We start from the raw sequence: 13,869 nt of genomic DNA on the forward strand, positions 1-13,869 counted from the left end.
TACATTACCGGCAGCTACCACCACTCTCCCAGTAGCACTGCTGAGCAATGCAGAGCTGCTAGCCTCTGATTGGCTGGTAGCCCTCTGGAGTGGGATTCTGCACCTGAGCTCCTTGATCCAGGAGAAGGTCCAAGTGTCTGAGAGGTAATCAATTCAGTGGACTTTCCAAAAAAGAGGAGAAAGGGGCTGGATCTCCAGCTGGTGGATGAGACTCCTGTCACCTCCAATAAATACCACCCACTGATTCATTTCTATTCCTTAAAGAGTTAGAGTTACAGTTTTGATAGAATGAGCAGAAATTTAAAGTGTTGGATGTCAGAACGCTGCGAAGGAGTTAATTTTTATTTGTCCCCAGGATGTAGGTGTTACTGACTCAGCCAGCGATTTCATTGTCCATCCCTATTTGCCCCTGAGAAGGTAGTGGTGAGCTGCCTTCCTGAACCGCTGCAGACCCCGAGGTGTAGGTACGCCCACAGTGCAGTTACTTCATAACATAAAACTCTTCAGCACTACTGAAAAAGCAATATGTTCCTGAGCTGCATTTTTATGTGTTTCTGATATGTGCTCCCGCTGGGTTAGGTTTCATTCTGCAGTATGAACACAAAGTTTATCCTGAGATTTATTGGAGTCCAATGTTAAAGACACCAGGCAAGAGAAAATGGCCCAGTTTAATTGTTAAGCCCCCCGGCTATAATGCTGCTGCTTCATGCATTGTTCCTCCGACAGTTCTGAGGTATTTTTATTCATTCGTGGGACATGGGTGTCTCTGGCTAGGCCAGCATTTATCCCTAGTTGCACGAGGGCATTGAGACTCAACCACATTGCTGTGTCTCTGGAGTCACATGTAGGCCAGACCAGATAAGGACGGCAAATTTTCTTTCCTAAAGGACATTAGTCAACCAGGTGGGTTTTTCTGACGATCGACAATGTTCCATGGTCATCAGTAGATGCTAAATTCCTGACTTTTCTTATTGAATTCAAATTCCACCATCTGCTGTGGCGGGATTCGAATCCAGGTCCCCAGAACATTAGTTGAGTTTCTGGATTAATAGTTGAGTGATAATACTACTAGCATGCCAGTGAGATTACTGACATCATCAATACGCTACTGGTCAAAATGCTGCTGATGTCAACAAGGCTGTTGTGTTAAAAGATAAACAAATGAAGCAATGAAGTATTGCAAGGCAAAGAAATCAAGGTTAAATAGCAGTAGGAAGAAATGTAACATGCAAAATACTGTTGCTGCACCTACCACACAGTCTGTTTTAGCCCTTATACGGTGGACAAAGAATTGCGAGTAGACTTCTTGTGAGTACAACAATATTTATTTGCACACAATTAATAATCACCCACCCAATCAAAAATAAGTTATCGTACAGAATACTAAAGTTCAAGACCAATACTAGACTTTGACTTAACTGTTGCGTGGCTGGCAAGTACCTAACAGATATTGGCCTTTATCCGTGTGTTGGTCTCGGTAGCCTCTGCATAGTCTGGTCCTTTGGTCTGGTCTGACACTCTGGCTCTGGTCTTCCTTCCTTCTTGGGTGTGGTGGCTCTCCTCGTGCTGGTCGTTGCTGGTGATGGTCACTGTTGTTGTTGCCGTTCGTGGGTCAGAGAGAGAGAGAGAGCTTCTTCTGTTGTGCAACACCTTTTATCCCTCCTTGTTTTCGTATTCTTTTGGGTGGTCTCCTGATTCTTGCCAATCAATCGATCAGGGCTTGATTGCCCTGATCAGTAAGAGTTCAATCAGGTGCTGCCACACCGACCTCTGGGTGTGTAGCCAACGGCCATACCTGTAGGTGCTGGAGGCACGTAGGTCACATATCTCCCACCCAAATAAGGGGCTAAGTCTCCCCTTTGTCTGGTAAACAAGTATGTTTGACTAGAGAGTGTCCATTGTCTTTGGGATGGCCTATTTCCTGTGTATTCAGTTATCTGAGCTGCAGCCTTCTCTCTGTTTCTCTCTGTCCTTTTCTTTTGAGGTTGCAGCCTGCCTGTTTCAGTGCTTGTCCAATTATCCCAGCATGATCTGTAAATCATCATTTTAGGTGGCCCATTTTGCCACAATATAAATAAAGGAATCTGAAACCAAAGATAGCTTCTGAAAAGGTCTTTGCATCTTTAAGGATCCATCTTCAGTTGCCACTAGTCCATAGATTAAGTTGCGGTTTGCAAGAGGAACAACATTGGAAAACTGGTGTGAAAACAAGTTGCTTTTGTGTCAAGACTAAAATAAAACTTGGGCTGTGTTGGCACCTAGGAGGAGTGGCATTAAATGCACCCAGGACTAAGGAGATTAGCTCTGACGGTTCAGCACTTAGAACCATAGAACCATAGAAAATTATAGCTCAAGAAACAGGCCTTTTGGCCCTTCTTGTCTGTGCCGAACCATTTTTTGCCTAGTCCCACTGACGTGCACTTGGACCATTGTGGTGGACCTCAGTTGTGCCTTTGTCCTATATGGACCACCGTTGTGTGTGTTTGTCATACCTGGACACATCCCCTTCCAGTTTGGTTCCTCCCCTCGGCACCTAGTATAAAGGTGGCTGTCTCCTCCCCCTTGTTCAGTCCAGGTCGGTTATATGTTGGGATGTGCTCCTGATTCTGTTGTGAATAAAAGCCTACACTTGTATTGGCACACCGGTAGTCTTTCGCCTTATTGATAGCGCATCAACCATATCCCTCCACACCCCTCTCATCCATGAACCTGTCCAAGTTTTTCTTAAAAGTTAAAAGTGACCCTGCATTTACCACTTTATCCGGCAGCTCATTCCACACTCCTACCACTCTCTGCGTGAAGAAGCCCCCCCTAATATTCCCTTTAAACTTTTCTCCTTTCACCCTTAACCCATGCCCTCTGGTTTTTTTCTCCCCTAACCTCAGTGGAAAAAGCCTGCTTGCATTCACTCTATCTATACCCATCAAAATCTTATACACCTCTGTCAAATCTCCCCTCGTCTACGCTCCAGGGAATAAAGTCCCCATCTATTCAATCTCTCTCTGTAACTCAGCTTCTCAAGTCCCGGCAACATCCTTGTGAACCTTCTCTGCACTCTTTCAACCTTATTTACATCCTTCCTGTAACTAGGTGACCAAAACTGTACACAATACTCTAAATTTGGCCTCACCAATGCCTTATATAACCTTACCATAACACTCCAACTTTTATACTCGATACTCCGATTTATAAAGGCCAATGTACCAAAGGCACTCTTTACGACCCTATCCACCTGTGATGTCACTTTTAGGGAATTCTGTACCTGTATTCCCAGATCCCTCTGTTCAACTGCACTCTTCAGAGTCCTATCATTTACTCTGTACGTTCTATTTGGTTTGTCCTTCTAAAGTACAATATCTCACACTTGTCTGCGTTAAATTCCATTTGCCATTTTTCAGCCCATTTTTCTAGTTGGTCCAAATCCCTCTGCAAGCTTTGAAAACCTTCCTCACTGTCCACTACACCTCCAATCTTTGTATCATTAGCAAACTTGCTGATCCAATTTACCACATTATCATCCAGGTCATTGATATAGATGACAAACAACAATGGACCCAACACCGATCCCTGCGGCACACCACTAGTCACAGGCCTCCACTCAGAGAAGCAATCCTCCACAACCACTCTCTGGCTTCTTCCATTGAGCCAGTATCTCATCCAATTTACTACCTCTCCATGTATACCCAGCGACTGAACCTTCCTAACTAACCTCCCATGAGGGACCTTGTCAAAGGCCTTGCTGAAATCCAGGTAGACAACATCCACTGCCTTCCCTTCATCCACTTTCCTGATAACCTCCTTGAAAAACTCTAATAGATTGGTCAAACATGACCTACCACACACAAAGCCATGTTGACTCCCTAATAAGTCCCTGTCTATCCAAATATTTGTAGATCCTATCCCTTATCAAACCTTCCAATAACTTGCCCACCACCGACGTCAAACTTACTGGCCTATAACTTCCTCAATACTACATTGAAGTGTCAGAGTGTCAACACAGATATACACTTAAGTCAATGGAGTAGAATTGAAACCATAAAATCTGACCCAGAGAAGAGGGTGTTGCCACTGAGCCACGGCTAAACTGGTTCTTTGCACAAATTTTTTTTTTCTTACCATAATGTTAGCACTGGAATGCCTTCTCGATGTCACTGTTTATCGTTATCAGATTGCAAAGCTTTTCATCAATTTGCAAACAGTTCACTTTCTCAACCAATCTGTTTGCTCTGACCTGGTGACGTTTATAAGGAAGGAATTTGTTCCTTTCCACCTGCCTACCACTCTCCACCGAGGCATTTCACAAGTCTGCAGCTTTGCTAAAGGAGCGAAGATCACAATTTGCAAACAAAATTAAAAGGAGATTAAAGGAAAGCATTTTGAGGAAGGTTCGAGGAGCTGTAACAGTGTATGCCTGTGTAAGGTGTGTACTATAGACACTAAAGGTGACTATCCAGTGATTAACCAGTACTTAAATCTGAACTCTTTTGTAAAGTTAAATAATGCTTTATCAAATGTTGATGATCATTGTGTTGTATGCTTAGTATAATTTTCTGAACATAATAACTAAGAAAATGATGCTGCTTATTGATTGGAACATTGGTCTGCTAAACCTTTCTATTTAACCTTTGTAACAATTGTGGTACTTACGGTAAAATATTTACATAATTAGAACTCTTTGAACACCTCCTATTCCACTATTGATCCCAATCTGTGGAGAGAGAAACAAAGTTAACTTTTCAGGTCTGTGACTGGGAGACATGAAGACATTTTAGAATAATTGAAGGAAAGTATCACAGGTGCAATATACCTGTCCAGTTGAGTTTAGTAGACTCTGATCTGCATGGCTTGTTGTGAGCAACACGGCATGGTGGCAGTGGTTAGCACTGCTGCTTCACAGCTCCAGGGATCCAGGTTTGATTCCTGGCTTGGGTTACTGTTTGTGTGGAGTTTGCATGTTCTCCCCGTGTCTGCGTAGGTTTGCTCTGGGTGCTCCGGTTTCCTCCTACAGTCCAAAGATGTGCAGATTAGAGGGGATCTCAATCATAGAATAGAATCCTACAGTGCAGAAAGAAGCCATTTGGCCCATCGAGTCTGCACTGACCACAATCCCACCCAGGCCCCATCCCCATAACCCCATGCATTTACCCCAGCTAGTCCCCCTGACACTAAGGGGCAATTTAGCATGGCCAATTCACCTAACCCGCACATCTTTGGACTGTGGGAGGAAACCGGAGCACTTGGAGGAAACCCACGCAGACACAGGGAGAATGTGCAAACTGTGGCTTCTTCCAGCTGTTTTGGTCACCTTCAGCTTTCCACTTGGTGATGTAGAAGCATGAAGTAGAAGCAGAAGTAGGCCATTCAGCCCCTTGAGCCTGCTCCACCATTCAATAAGGACAAGGCTAATCTGTTTGTAATGAGTTTCACATTCCCATCTACCCCCAATAATCCAATCTCATAGAAACTTATAAAATTCTGACAGGGTTAGACAGGGTAGATTCAGAAAGAATGTTCCCGATGGTGGGGGAGTTCAGAACTAGGGGTCATAGTTTGAGGATAAAGGGTAAACCTTTTAGAACTGAGGTGAGGAGAAATTTCTTCACCCAGAGGGTGGTGAATGTGTGGAATTCACTCCCACAGAAAGTAGTTGAGGATGTAGTCGGGCAAACCCAGGGAGTGTGGGCTCCTCATTGACCATGCTAAATTGCCCTTAACATTCTAACATGGTCAATGCACGGGGTTGCAGGGATAGGGTGGGGGGGTACACCTGAATAATATGAGTCAGTGCAAACTCAATGGGCTGAATGGCCTCATTCTGCTCTGTAGGAATTCTATGGATTAATAATTTATGGGTCAGACTGTAGTTTTAGAGGTAAGTTATAAAATTGTGTGTTGTACATTATATTAATCCTGTCCAATAGCATTATCTGTATGTCAAGAAAGAAAAATTTCCTACTTTCACTATTTATTAAGAAATGTTAGCAAGGTTCTTTACATAGAAACATAGAAACTAGAAGCAGGAGCCGACCATTCAGCCCTTCGAGCCTGCTCCATGATTCATTTTGATCGTGGTTGATCATCGAATTCAATATCCTGATCTCGCCTTCCTCCCATTTCTCTTGACCCCTTTAGCCCCAAGAGATATACCTAATTTCTTCTTGAAATCAGACGATGTTTTGATCTCGGAGGAGGGAATGAACGAACTGAGTCTCCCAAGACCATGTAGAATTTCAACAAATTCGGCTTTATTCAACATGCATGAGGGAAAGCAGAACTCATGGCTGTAACTATAGCTTGCTTCCGAGCTACTCTACTGAGCATAATTCTTACACCCCTTTTGTTACATTACAAAAGCATTATATTTACATCAAGTCATCATATTGTTACTTTGAATTGGTTACAGTTCTGTTTTTGATAACATTATACTTTTCCATTGTCTTGTGTGCTTCAGTTTTTAATCATTTTCTGGACATCTCCTATCTACCTGTTTACAATATCAGAGCGTTGTGTATGTCAAACTGATTTCGATGGAGTGTTAACTGTCCTGTATAATTGATTAAGATTTCAGAGGCACAATGGTTTCTCTAGATCTTTTGGAATCTTGATAAGTGATATCAATTCTCATATAGTTGCTGTAACCTGGGAGTGATACCACCTGGGGTGTGACTGTTTTAGTGCCGTCTGAGATATAGTTATTTGTATTTTGTCCTGTCTGCCTGCAGTGAGTGTGGATACCACAGTGCCGTCTGTTTAACCCTTTCCATACACTCCTCTCCCTGCTGCAGCCCACACTCCCTGGGTTTGCCCGACTACATCCTCGACTACTTTCTGTGTTAGTGAATTCCACACATTCACCACCCTCTGGGTGAAGAAATTTCTCCTCACCTCAGTTCTAAAAGGTTTACTCCTTATCCTCAAACTATGATCGCTAGTTCTGAACTCCCCCACCATCGGGAACATTCTTTCTGAATCTACCCTGTCTAACCCTGTTAGAATTTTATAAGTTTCTATGAGATCCCCTCTCACTCTTCTAAACTCCAGTGAATATAATCCTAACTGACTTAGTCTCTCCTCTTATGACAGACTTGCCATCCCAGGAATCAGCCTGGTAAACCTTTGCTGCACTCACTCTATAGCAAGGACATCCTTCCTCAGATAAGGACACCAAGACTGTACTCAATACTCCAGATGTGGCCTCACCAATGCCCTGTACAATTGCAGCAAAACATCCCTCTCCCTATACTCAAATCCTCTCGCTATGAAAGCCAACAATAAATGTGTTAAATGTTATAAATGTGTTAATGACTCAATACAACTCTAGACTAACAAAGCATTTAATGAGCTCTTCATATATAAAAAGGATCTGGAAGCTCTGTTCCTGTATGGGAGCTAACCCTGAACTCTGTGAAGAAATTTTATTGTACTGGTAAATTCTATCTTCCAGTAACTCTTGATATTTATTCCTCCAAATGTCAGCTATAGTCCTTAGAATAATTGCCTTTGAGTCTCACCCAGAGAATGGAGCCTGTAATCTAGGCTGATACTGCTACCATCATATGCACTGATAAACAGCTAGGTGCGCAATATGAAATGCTTCAGCCAGTTAGCAGCTTCCTCATTGGCCTGGTGTAGGGTAGTGAGACTGCCACTGAAGCACAGCTCAGGCACTTGTTGATTATATGTACCATGGTTTGCACTTCACGACAGTTGTGCAGAGGTGAGTCAGTGTCCCCAGGAAAAGAGGGTGTTACAGCAGGTCCGACCCCAGCATGCGGGAGGTCAAAGCCTGGGGTTTCCAATGTGGGATCATCAAGCAGGTGCTGATTTTGGGCTGTGTTGTTGGTGTTGTGCCACAGATCCTTCCACAGGTCTACAGCAGAACTGCCTGGCTCGGGCAGGTTGGTCCAGATTGGCTGCCTTGAGATGAGGCGTTTGCTGGGTGGGGGGGTGGTGTCTTCTACCACAGGCAGGTCTGGATTTTTGTACACTCTTTCCTCGCAGTCATGCTGTGCTAGCTTCACAATGGAGTTGTGGTGGCGCATGATTGCAGAGCACAGATAGCCAATTTGTTGAACGGATTGCTCCTGAGATGTTCCTCATGGTCTCATTCAGCTGGACATCTAGCTGTTTGCAGCATGCAGAGTTCTTCCAGACAGCAGCACAGTACTCAGCTACTGAGTAGCAGAGAGCCAAAGAGGAGGTTCTGATGTTTACTCCCCAAGAGATTCCTTTGCTGATGAGATTGTTGTGAGTCTTCAGTACAGCTGAGATTTTCTGGAGGTATGGTTTGTAGGTCAGTCTGATGTCCAAAATGACATCAAGGTGGATGTAGGGTGGTTTTTGCCGCAGCTGTCGTTTAGGTAGAGATCAAGTTCTTGGTGACTTCTTGCATTGTTAAGGTGATGAACACATGATACGGTTTTGGCAACACATGTTTTGGGCACCAGTTTTGGCAGTGGACAGAGAGATTACTAAGATCGCCATTAAGAACACTGTTAATGTCCTTGAAATCTCTCGCTTGGTAAGCACAGCAGATATCATCTGCATAGATCAACATGTGGCTGGCAGGTTATTTATGTACAGGTTGAACAGGGTGGGGGCCAGTACTGATCCTTGAGGTGAATCATTGCTCTGCCTCTTCCAAGTGTTGGCTTTAGGGCCCATATGTTCTCAAAATAGTCTGTTTTGAAGAAAAGCGATGTTACCAACAACCCAGGATAGTAGGACTCTAGAAAGCTTGACCAATAAGCTTTTGTGCTCAAGGTAGGCTAAGACTTCCAGTGCAGAGTACGGAGAGAACAGCTGGTCCTCTCTTTTGGAGATTCTACACTCTCCAGTAAATGGGAAAAGAGCCGATGAAACTAAGAAGTGGCATCTTTTTAGGGAAGGAAATCTGTCACCCTTACCTGGTCTGCTCTATAGGTGACTCTTTTAAGGATCTGTAGACCTGCATGCCCAGATCTCTCTGTGTGTCAATGCTCCTGATGGATCTGCCATTAATTTTATAGCTCCCACCTGAATTGGATCTACCAAAATGCATCACTTTGCATTTGTCCGGATTAAATTCCATCTGCCGTTTCTACACCCAATTTTCCAGCCTATCTATGTCCTGCTGAATTCTCTGACAATCTTCATTACTATCCGCAATGCCACCAATCTTAGTATCATCCGCAAACTTGCTAATCAGACCAGCTACGTTTTCTTACAAGTCATTTATATACATTACAAACAACAGAGGTCCCAGCACTGATCCCTGCGGAGCACCACTAGTTACAGAGCTCCATTCAGAAAAACACCGTTCCACCGCTACCCTTTGTCTTCTATGGCCAAGCCAGTCCTGAATCCATCTAGCTAGTTCACTGGATCTCCAATGGAAACAACCCAACCTCTCTTCAGGCAGCATCTTGGTGAATCTCCTCTGCACTCCCTTCAAGTGCAATCACATCCTTTGTATAATATGGCGGCCAGAACTGCACACAGTACTCTAGCTGTGGCCTCACCAATGTTCTGTACAACTCCAACATGACTTTCCTGCTTTTGTCATCTATGCTTCGATTGATAAAGGTAAGTGTCCCATATGCCTTTCTCACCACCCTACTGTGATGTGGAGATGCCAGCGTTGGAGTGGGGTGGGCACAGTAAGAGGTCTCACAACATCAGGTTAAAGTCCAACAAGTTTATTTGGTATCGCAAGCTTTCAGAGCATTGCTCCTTTGCTGCTCCTTCGCTCCTGAAGGAGCAGCGCTCCGAAAGCTTGTGATACCAAATAAACCTGTTGGGCTTTAACCTGGTGTTGTGAGACTTCTTACTGTGACCACCCTACTAACATGCCCGTCAGTCTTCAGAGATCTGTGGACAAATATATCCCCTGCTCCACAGAACCTCCTAGTGCCATGCTGTTCATTGAGTACTTCCTTGTCAAATTACTTCTTCCAATCACCTCACACTTTTCAGGGTTAAACTCTATCTGTCATTTATCTGCCCATTTGACCATTCCGTCTATATCTTCTTGTAGTCCAAGATACTCCGCCTCATCGTTACCCACCCGGCCTATCTTTCTGACATCCACAAACTTACTAATCCTACAGCCCCCCCTCCACCCCCCGCCACCCACCCCCCCCCTACATTATCACTTATGTCATTTATATATATGACGAATAGTAAGGGTGGTACCGTGACACAATGTTTAGCACTGTTGCCTCAGTGCCAGGGATCCGTGTTCAATTCCAGCCTTGAGATACTACCTGTGTGGAGTTTGCATATTCTCTCCATGTCTGTATGATTTTCCTCTGGGTGTTCCGGTTTTCTCCCACAGTCCAAAGATGTGCAGGTTAAGTTGATGGGCCATGCTAAATTGCCCCTTAGTGTCCACAGTTTTGTAGATTAGGTTAAATGCACAAGGTTATGGGGATAGGCTATGATGCACCGAGAGTCAGTGCAGATTCGATGGGCTGAATGGCTTCCTTCTGCACTGTAGGGATTCTATGAACAGGGGACCCAGCACTAATCCCGTGATACGCCACCTGTCATTGGCTATCAGTCACTAATTCAACCTTCTATAATCACCCTCTGTCTCCTACAACTGAGGCAATTTTGAATCCACTTTATCAAGTTACCTGTATCCCATGTGAAGTTACCTTCTTTGTAAGTCTCCCATGAGGGACATTGTCAAAGGCTTTGCAGAAATCCATATAAACTAAATCGACTGCACTACCCTCATCGACACACCTCCTCAAAAAATTCAATCAAATTTGTTAAGCATGACCTCTCTCTGCTGAAGCCATGGTGACTATCCCTGATCAAGCCATGCCTCTCCAAGTAGAAATAGGTGGTGTCTTTCAGAATTTTTTCTAATAGTTTCCCTATCACTGATGTGAGATTTACTGATCTGTTGTTCCCTGGCTTATCTCTACAACCCTTCTTAAATCGTGGAACCACATTTAGCTGTTCTCCAGTCTGGCACATCCTCCATTAACTGAGAGGAATTGAAAATGTGTCAGAGTCCCTGCAATTTCTCCCCTTGCCACCCACAGCAGCTTGGAACACAATTCATCCGGACCTGGAGATTTTTCCACTTTTAAGCCTGCCAACACCTCCAATACTTTGTCATTCCCTATGTCAATTTGCTCAAGAACCTCACAGCCTTTCTCCCTGAATTCCATACCTTCTTCCTCCTGCTCTTGGCTGAAGATGGATGTGAAGTATTCATTCAACACTCTACCAATGTCTTCTGGCTCTACCCACAGATTGACCCCATGGTCCATAATGGGCCCTACTCTTTCTCTCGTTATCCACTTCCCATTGATATACTTACTGAATATCTTGGGATTTTCCCTACTTTTACCAGCCAGAGCTTTCTCATATTCCCTCTTTGCTTTCCTAATTGCTTTCTTAAGCTCCACCTTGCACTTTCTGCACTTCACTATTTCCCAATCTATCACCATTTAAGTAATACTCTGCCATTCTGCTTCTCCTTCTGAAGTGGATAACTTCACACTTATCTATCATGCATTTGGCCTCTCACTCAACTTGTCTAAATCACCATTGAGTCCTCTTTACTTCCTCCTCACCACTCATTTTTTCATCTTGTTTTGACTCATCAGCAAACTTAGAAATATTACATGGAGTTCCCTCATCTTTCAAAGAGTGGGTGCAGACTTGATGGGCTGAATGGTTTCCTTCTGCACTGTAGGGATTCTATGGAAGTCATTGATGTACATTGTGAATAGCTGGGGCCTAAGCACTGATCCCTGTGGGACCCTACTCGTCACTGCGTGCCATTCCGAACAATAACAATTTATTTTTATTTTCTGTTTCCTGTCAGCTTATCAATTCTCATTCCATGCCAATATATTACCGCCAATGCCATGTGCTTTAATTTTGCACACTAACCTCTCAAAAGTTTTTTGAAAATCCAGATACACCATCAATTGTCTGGTGTATTCTGGAAGTATGTTTCCAATAAGGGAATTGGAAACGCTCCTATGTGGTCACCTGATTATCAATAATTCTCAACATAGCTTTTGGAAGAGAAGGCTGTGTCCACCAACTAGGTTAAATTTACAGAGGAGATTGCTATCGGATGGGCATGTCAAAGTAGTCCTGTCGGAATTCATTCAAAACAAGTCTTTGACATGGTAACATACAGTAGGTAACTTTAGATGATGAAAGAGCAGATTCTGAACTGGATGGGAAATTGATTGCATTTTCATAGTTTTTGCATGGAGGCTGGTCACTAGTAGCGTCCTGTAAGGGTCCTCCTGGACTGTTACTCTCCACTGTCACCATTCATTATCTGGATGAAGATATTGGTGGTCTTGCCAACAATGTCACAGATGACAGGAATAATTGTGATGTTATTAAAACCCTAAATGTGAAAACAAAATTGAAGTCAGGTGTAGATGCATTCACAGAATGGGTCCATGTCTGATGGATAATACTTGGGCCTGGACACCAGGATTTGATCCATGAAAAGTAATGAGGCTGCGAACTGGAGCAGGGCCACAGAGGCAGCTAGCAAATTGCAGGAGCTTCTCAGGTGGATCTTGGGAAGGGAGGGGTACCAATTGGAAGTGGACTGAGCGGTGGTCGAATGAGAAGCCAGAAACTGGATTCCTGAACTGCCTGGGCCCCACAATAGGGTGAAACATTAGGCATATTTTTCTGGTGGCAGCTTCCAGAAACCTTTTCAGTCAGTTGTTTGGCTGCTATGGGCGGAATTTTATGAGATTCTTTCTACGTGTGGGGCGGGTGTAAAACTGGGAGAGTTCCAGATCTCTCTTTTGGGTGTGTTTTCAGGCCCAACCTTATACACTCTGTCTCTGAAATTCTGGACTCGTCTGTTTCTGGCCTAAGAGACTGTGGGCGGGGCTTAATGTGCCTGACAGCCTGTAGAGGGAGATATTGCGCATGTGCAGACCTCTAATGCTGCACATGCACATTAACAGTAGCAGGGGTCTGACAGACAGAGAGCTGACAGGCCCCTTCTACTGCAGGCAGCCTCAACTAGCTCTCCCCTTCCCACAATTGTGGGGCCCCACGGCCCAGGCTGCAGACCCCGCTGTCCTCCCGCTGCCCAAACTGATTGCAGACTCCCTCCCTCCCTCAACAATCATGGCCCCGCCGCCCTCCCTCACTGATTGCAGTCCCGCCCCCCTTCCCCACCGATCACATGCAGAGTAACAGAGGGTCCCCCTCCCCCCAATTTATTATTGTCACATATTAGTATACAGTGAAAAGTATTATTTCTTGCGCGCTATACAGACAAAGCATACCGTACATAGAGAAGGAAAGGAGAGAGTGCAGAATGTAGTGTTACAGTCATAGCTAGGGTGTGGACAAACCTAGAAAAATCACACTTGGTTCTCTCATGTGTCAGAGAGTCGATGTAGACTTGATGGGCTGAATGGTCTCCTTCTGCACGGTAGGGCTTCTTTGGAAATCATTTATGTATATTGTGATATTGACTATCCACACCAAATTCACACGGTGATGTTTCCTCACAATGTTGATGCCATGTTTTTATTTTAATGGATTGTGTTAATGAATTTTGTTTTCCAGAATTGGAGGGAAATTGTCAGAATGATTTTGGTAAGTTCACCAACATCCTATTTAGATAAACAAACTGTTCCCTCTTCACTGTGAATGTAGGTTAGAGAAGAATTTGTTGTGAACCTCTTTGAAGGTATGAATGTTATAACTGGTTCAGTTTTATGTGCAACTTGAATTTGTATCTTGCTGCAGTGTTGTCACGCTTGGGAAGCATTCGAGAGATTTAGGTGCCCGAGGGCTTCACATCAGGGAGCAAAAAGACAACAACATCGAACCACAGAATCATAGAATGATTGTAGCATACAGCAGGAGGCCATT

The 13,869-nt window shown here is 44.0% G+C and overlaps 1 protein-coding gene across 8 annotated transcripts in view; it reads left to right on the plus strand.

Moving 5' to 3' along the window:
* Positions 1 to 1,220: 1,220 nt before the first annotated feature.
* LOC144510017 (uncharacterized) overlaps positions 1,221 to 13,869 on the plus strand; it is a 275,355-nt gene continuing 262,706 nt past the window's right edge. For 4 of the 8 annotated variants that reach the window (XM_078239202.1, XM_078239206.1, XM_078239205.1 and 1 more), the window contains exons 1-3: positions 1,224 to 1,308; positions 4,169 to 4,420; positions 13,561 to 13,590. In XM_078239202.1, coding sequence (XP_078095328.1) covers positions 13,582 to 13,590 — 9 coding nt within the window. In that variant the 5' untranslated portion in view covers positions 1,224 to 1,308; positions 4,169 to 4,420; positions 13,561 to 13,581. Of the gene's footprint in view, positions 1,309 to 4,168; positions 4,421 to 13,560; positions 13,591 to 13,869 lie in introns of all 8 variants that reach the window. The other 4 variants (XM_078239208.1, XM_078239207.1, XM_078239203.1 and 1 more) reach the window with 3 other exon arrangements.

The sequence above is a fragment of the Mustelus asterias genome, chromosome 22 (genome assembly GCF_964213995.1).
Source record: "Mustelus asterias chromosome 22, sMusAst1.hap1.1, whole genome shotgun sequence".
In the NCBI taxonomy this organism is placed as follows: Eukaryota; Metazoa; Chordata; class Chondrichthyes; order Carcharhiniformes; family Triakidae; genus Mustelus; species Mustelus asterias.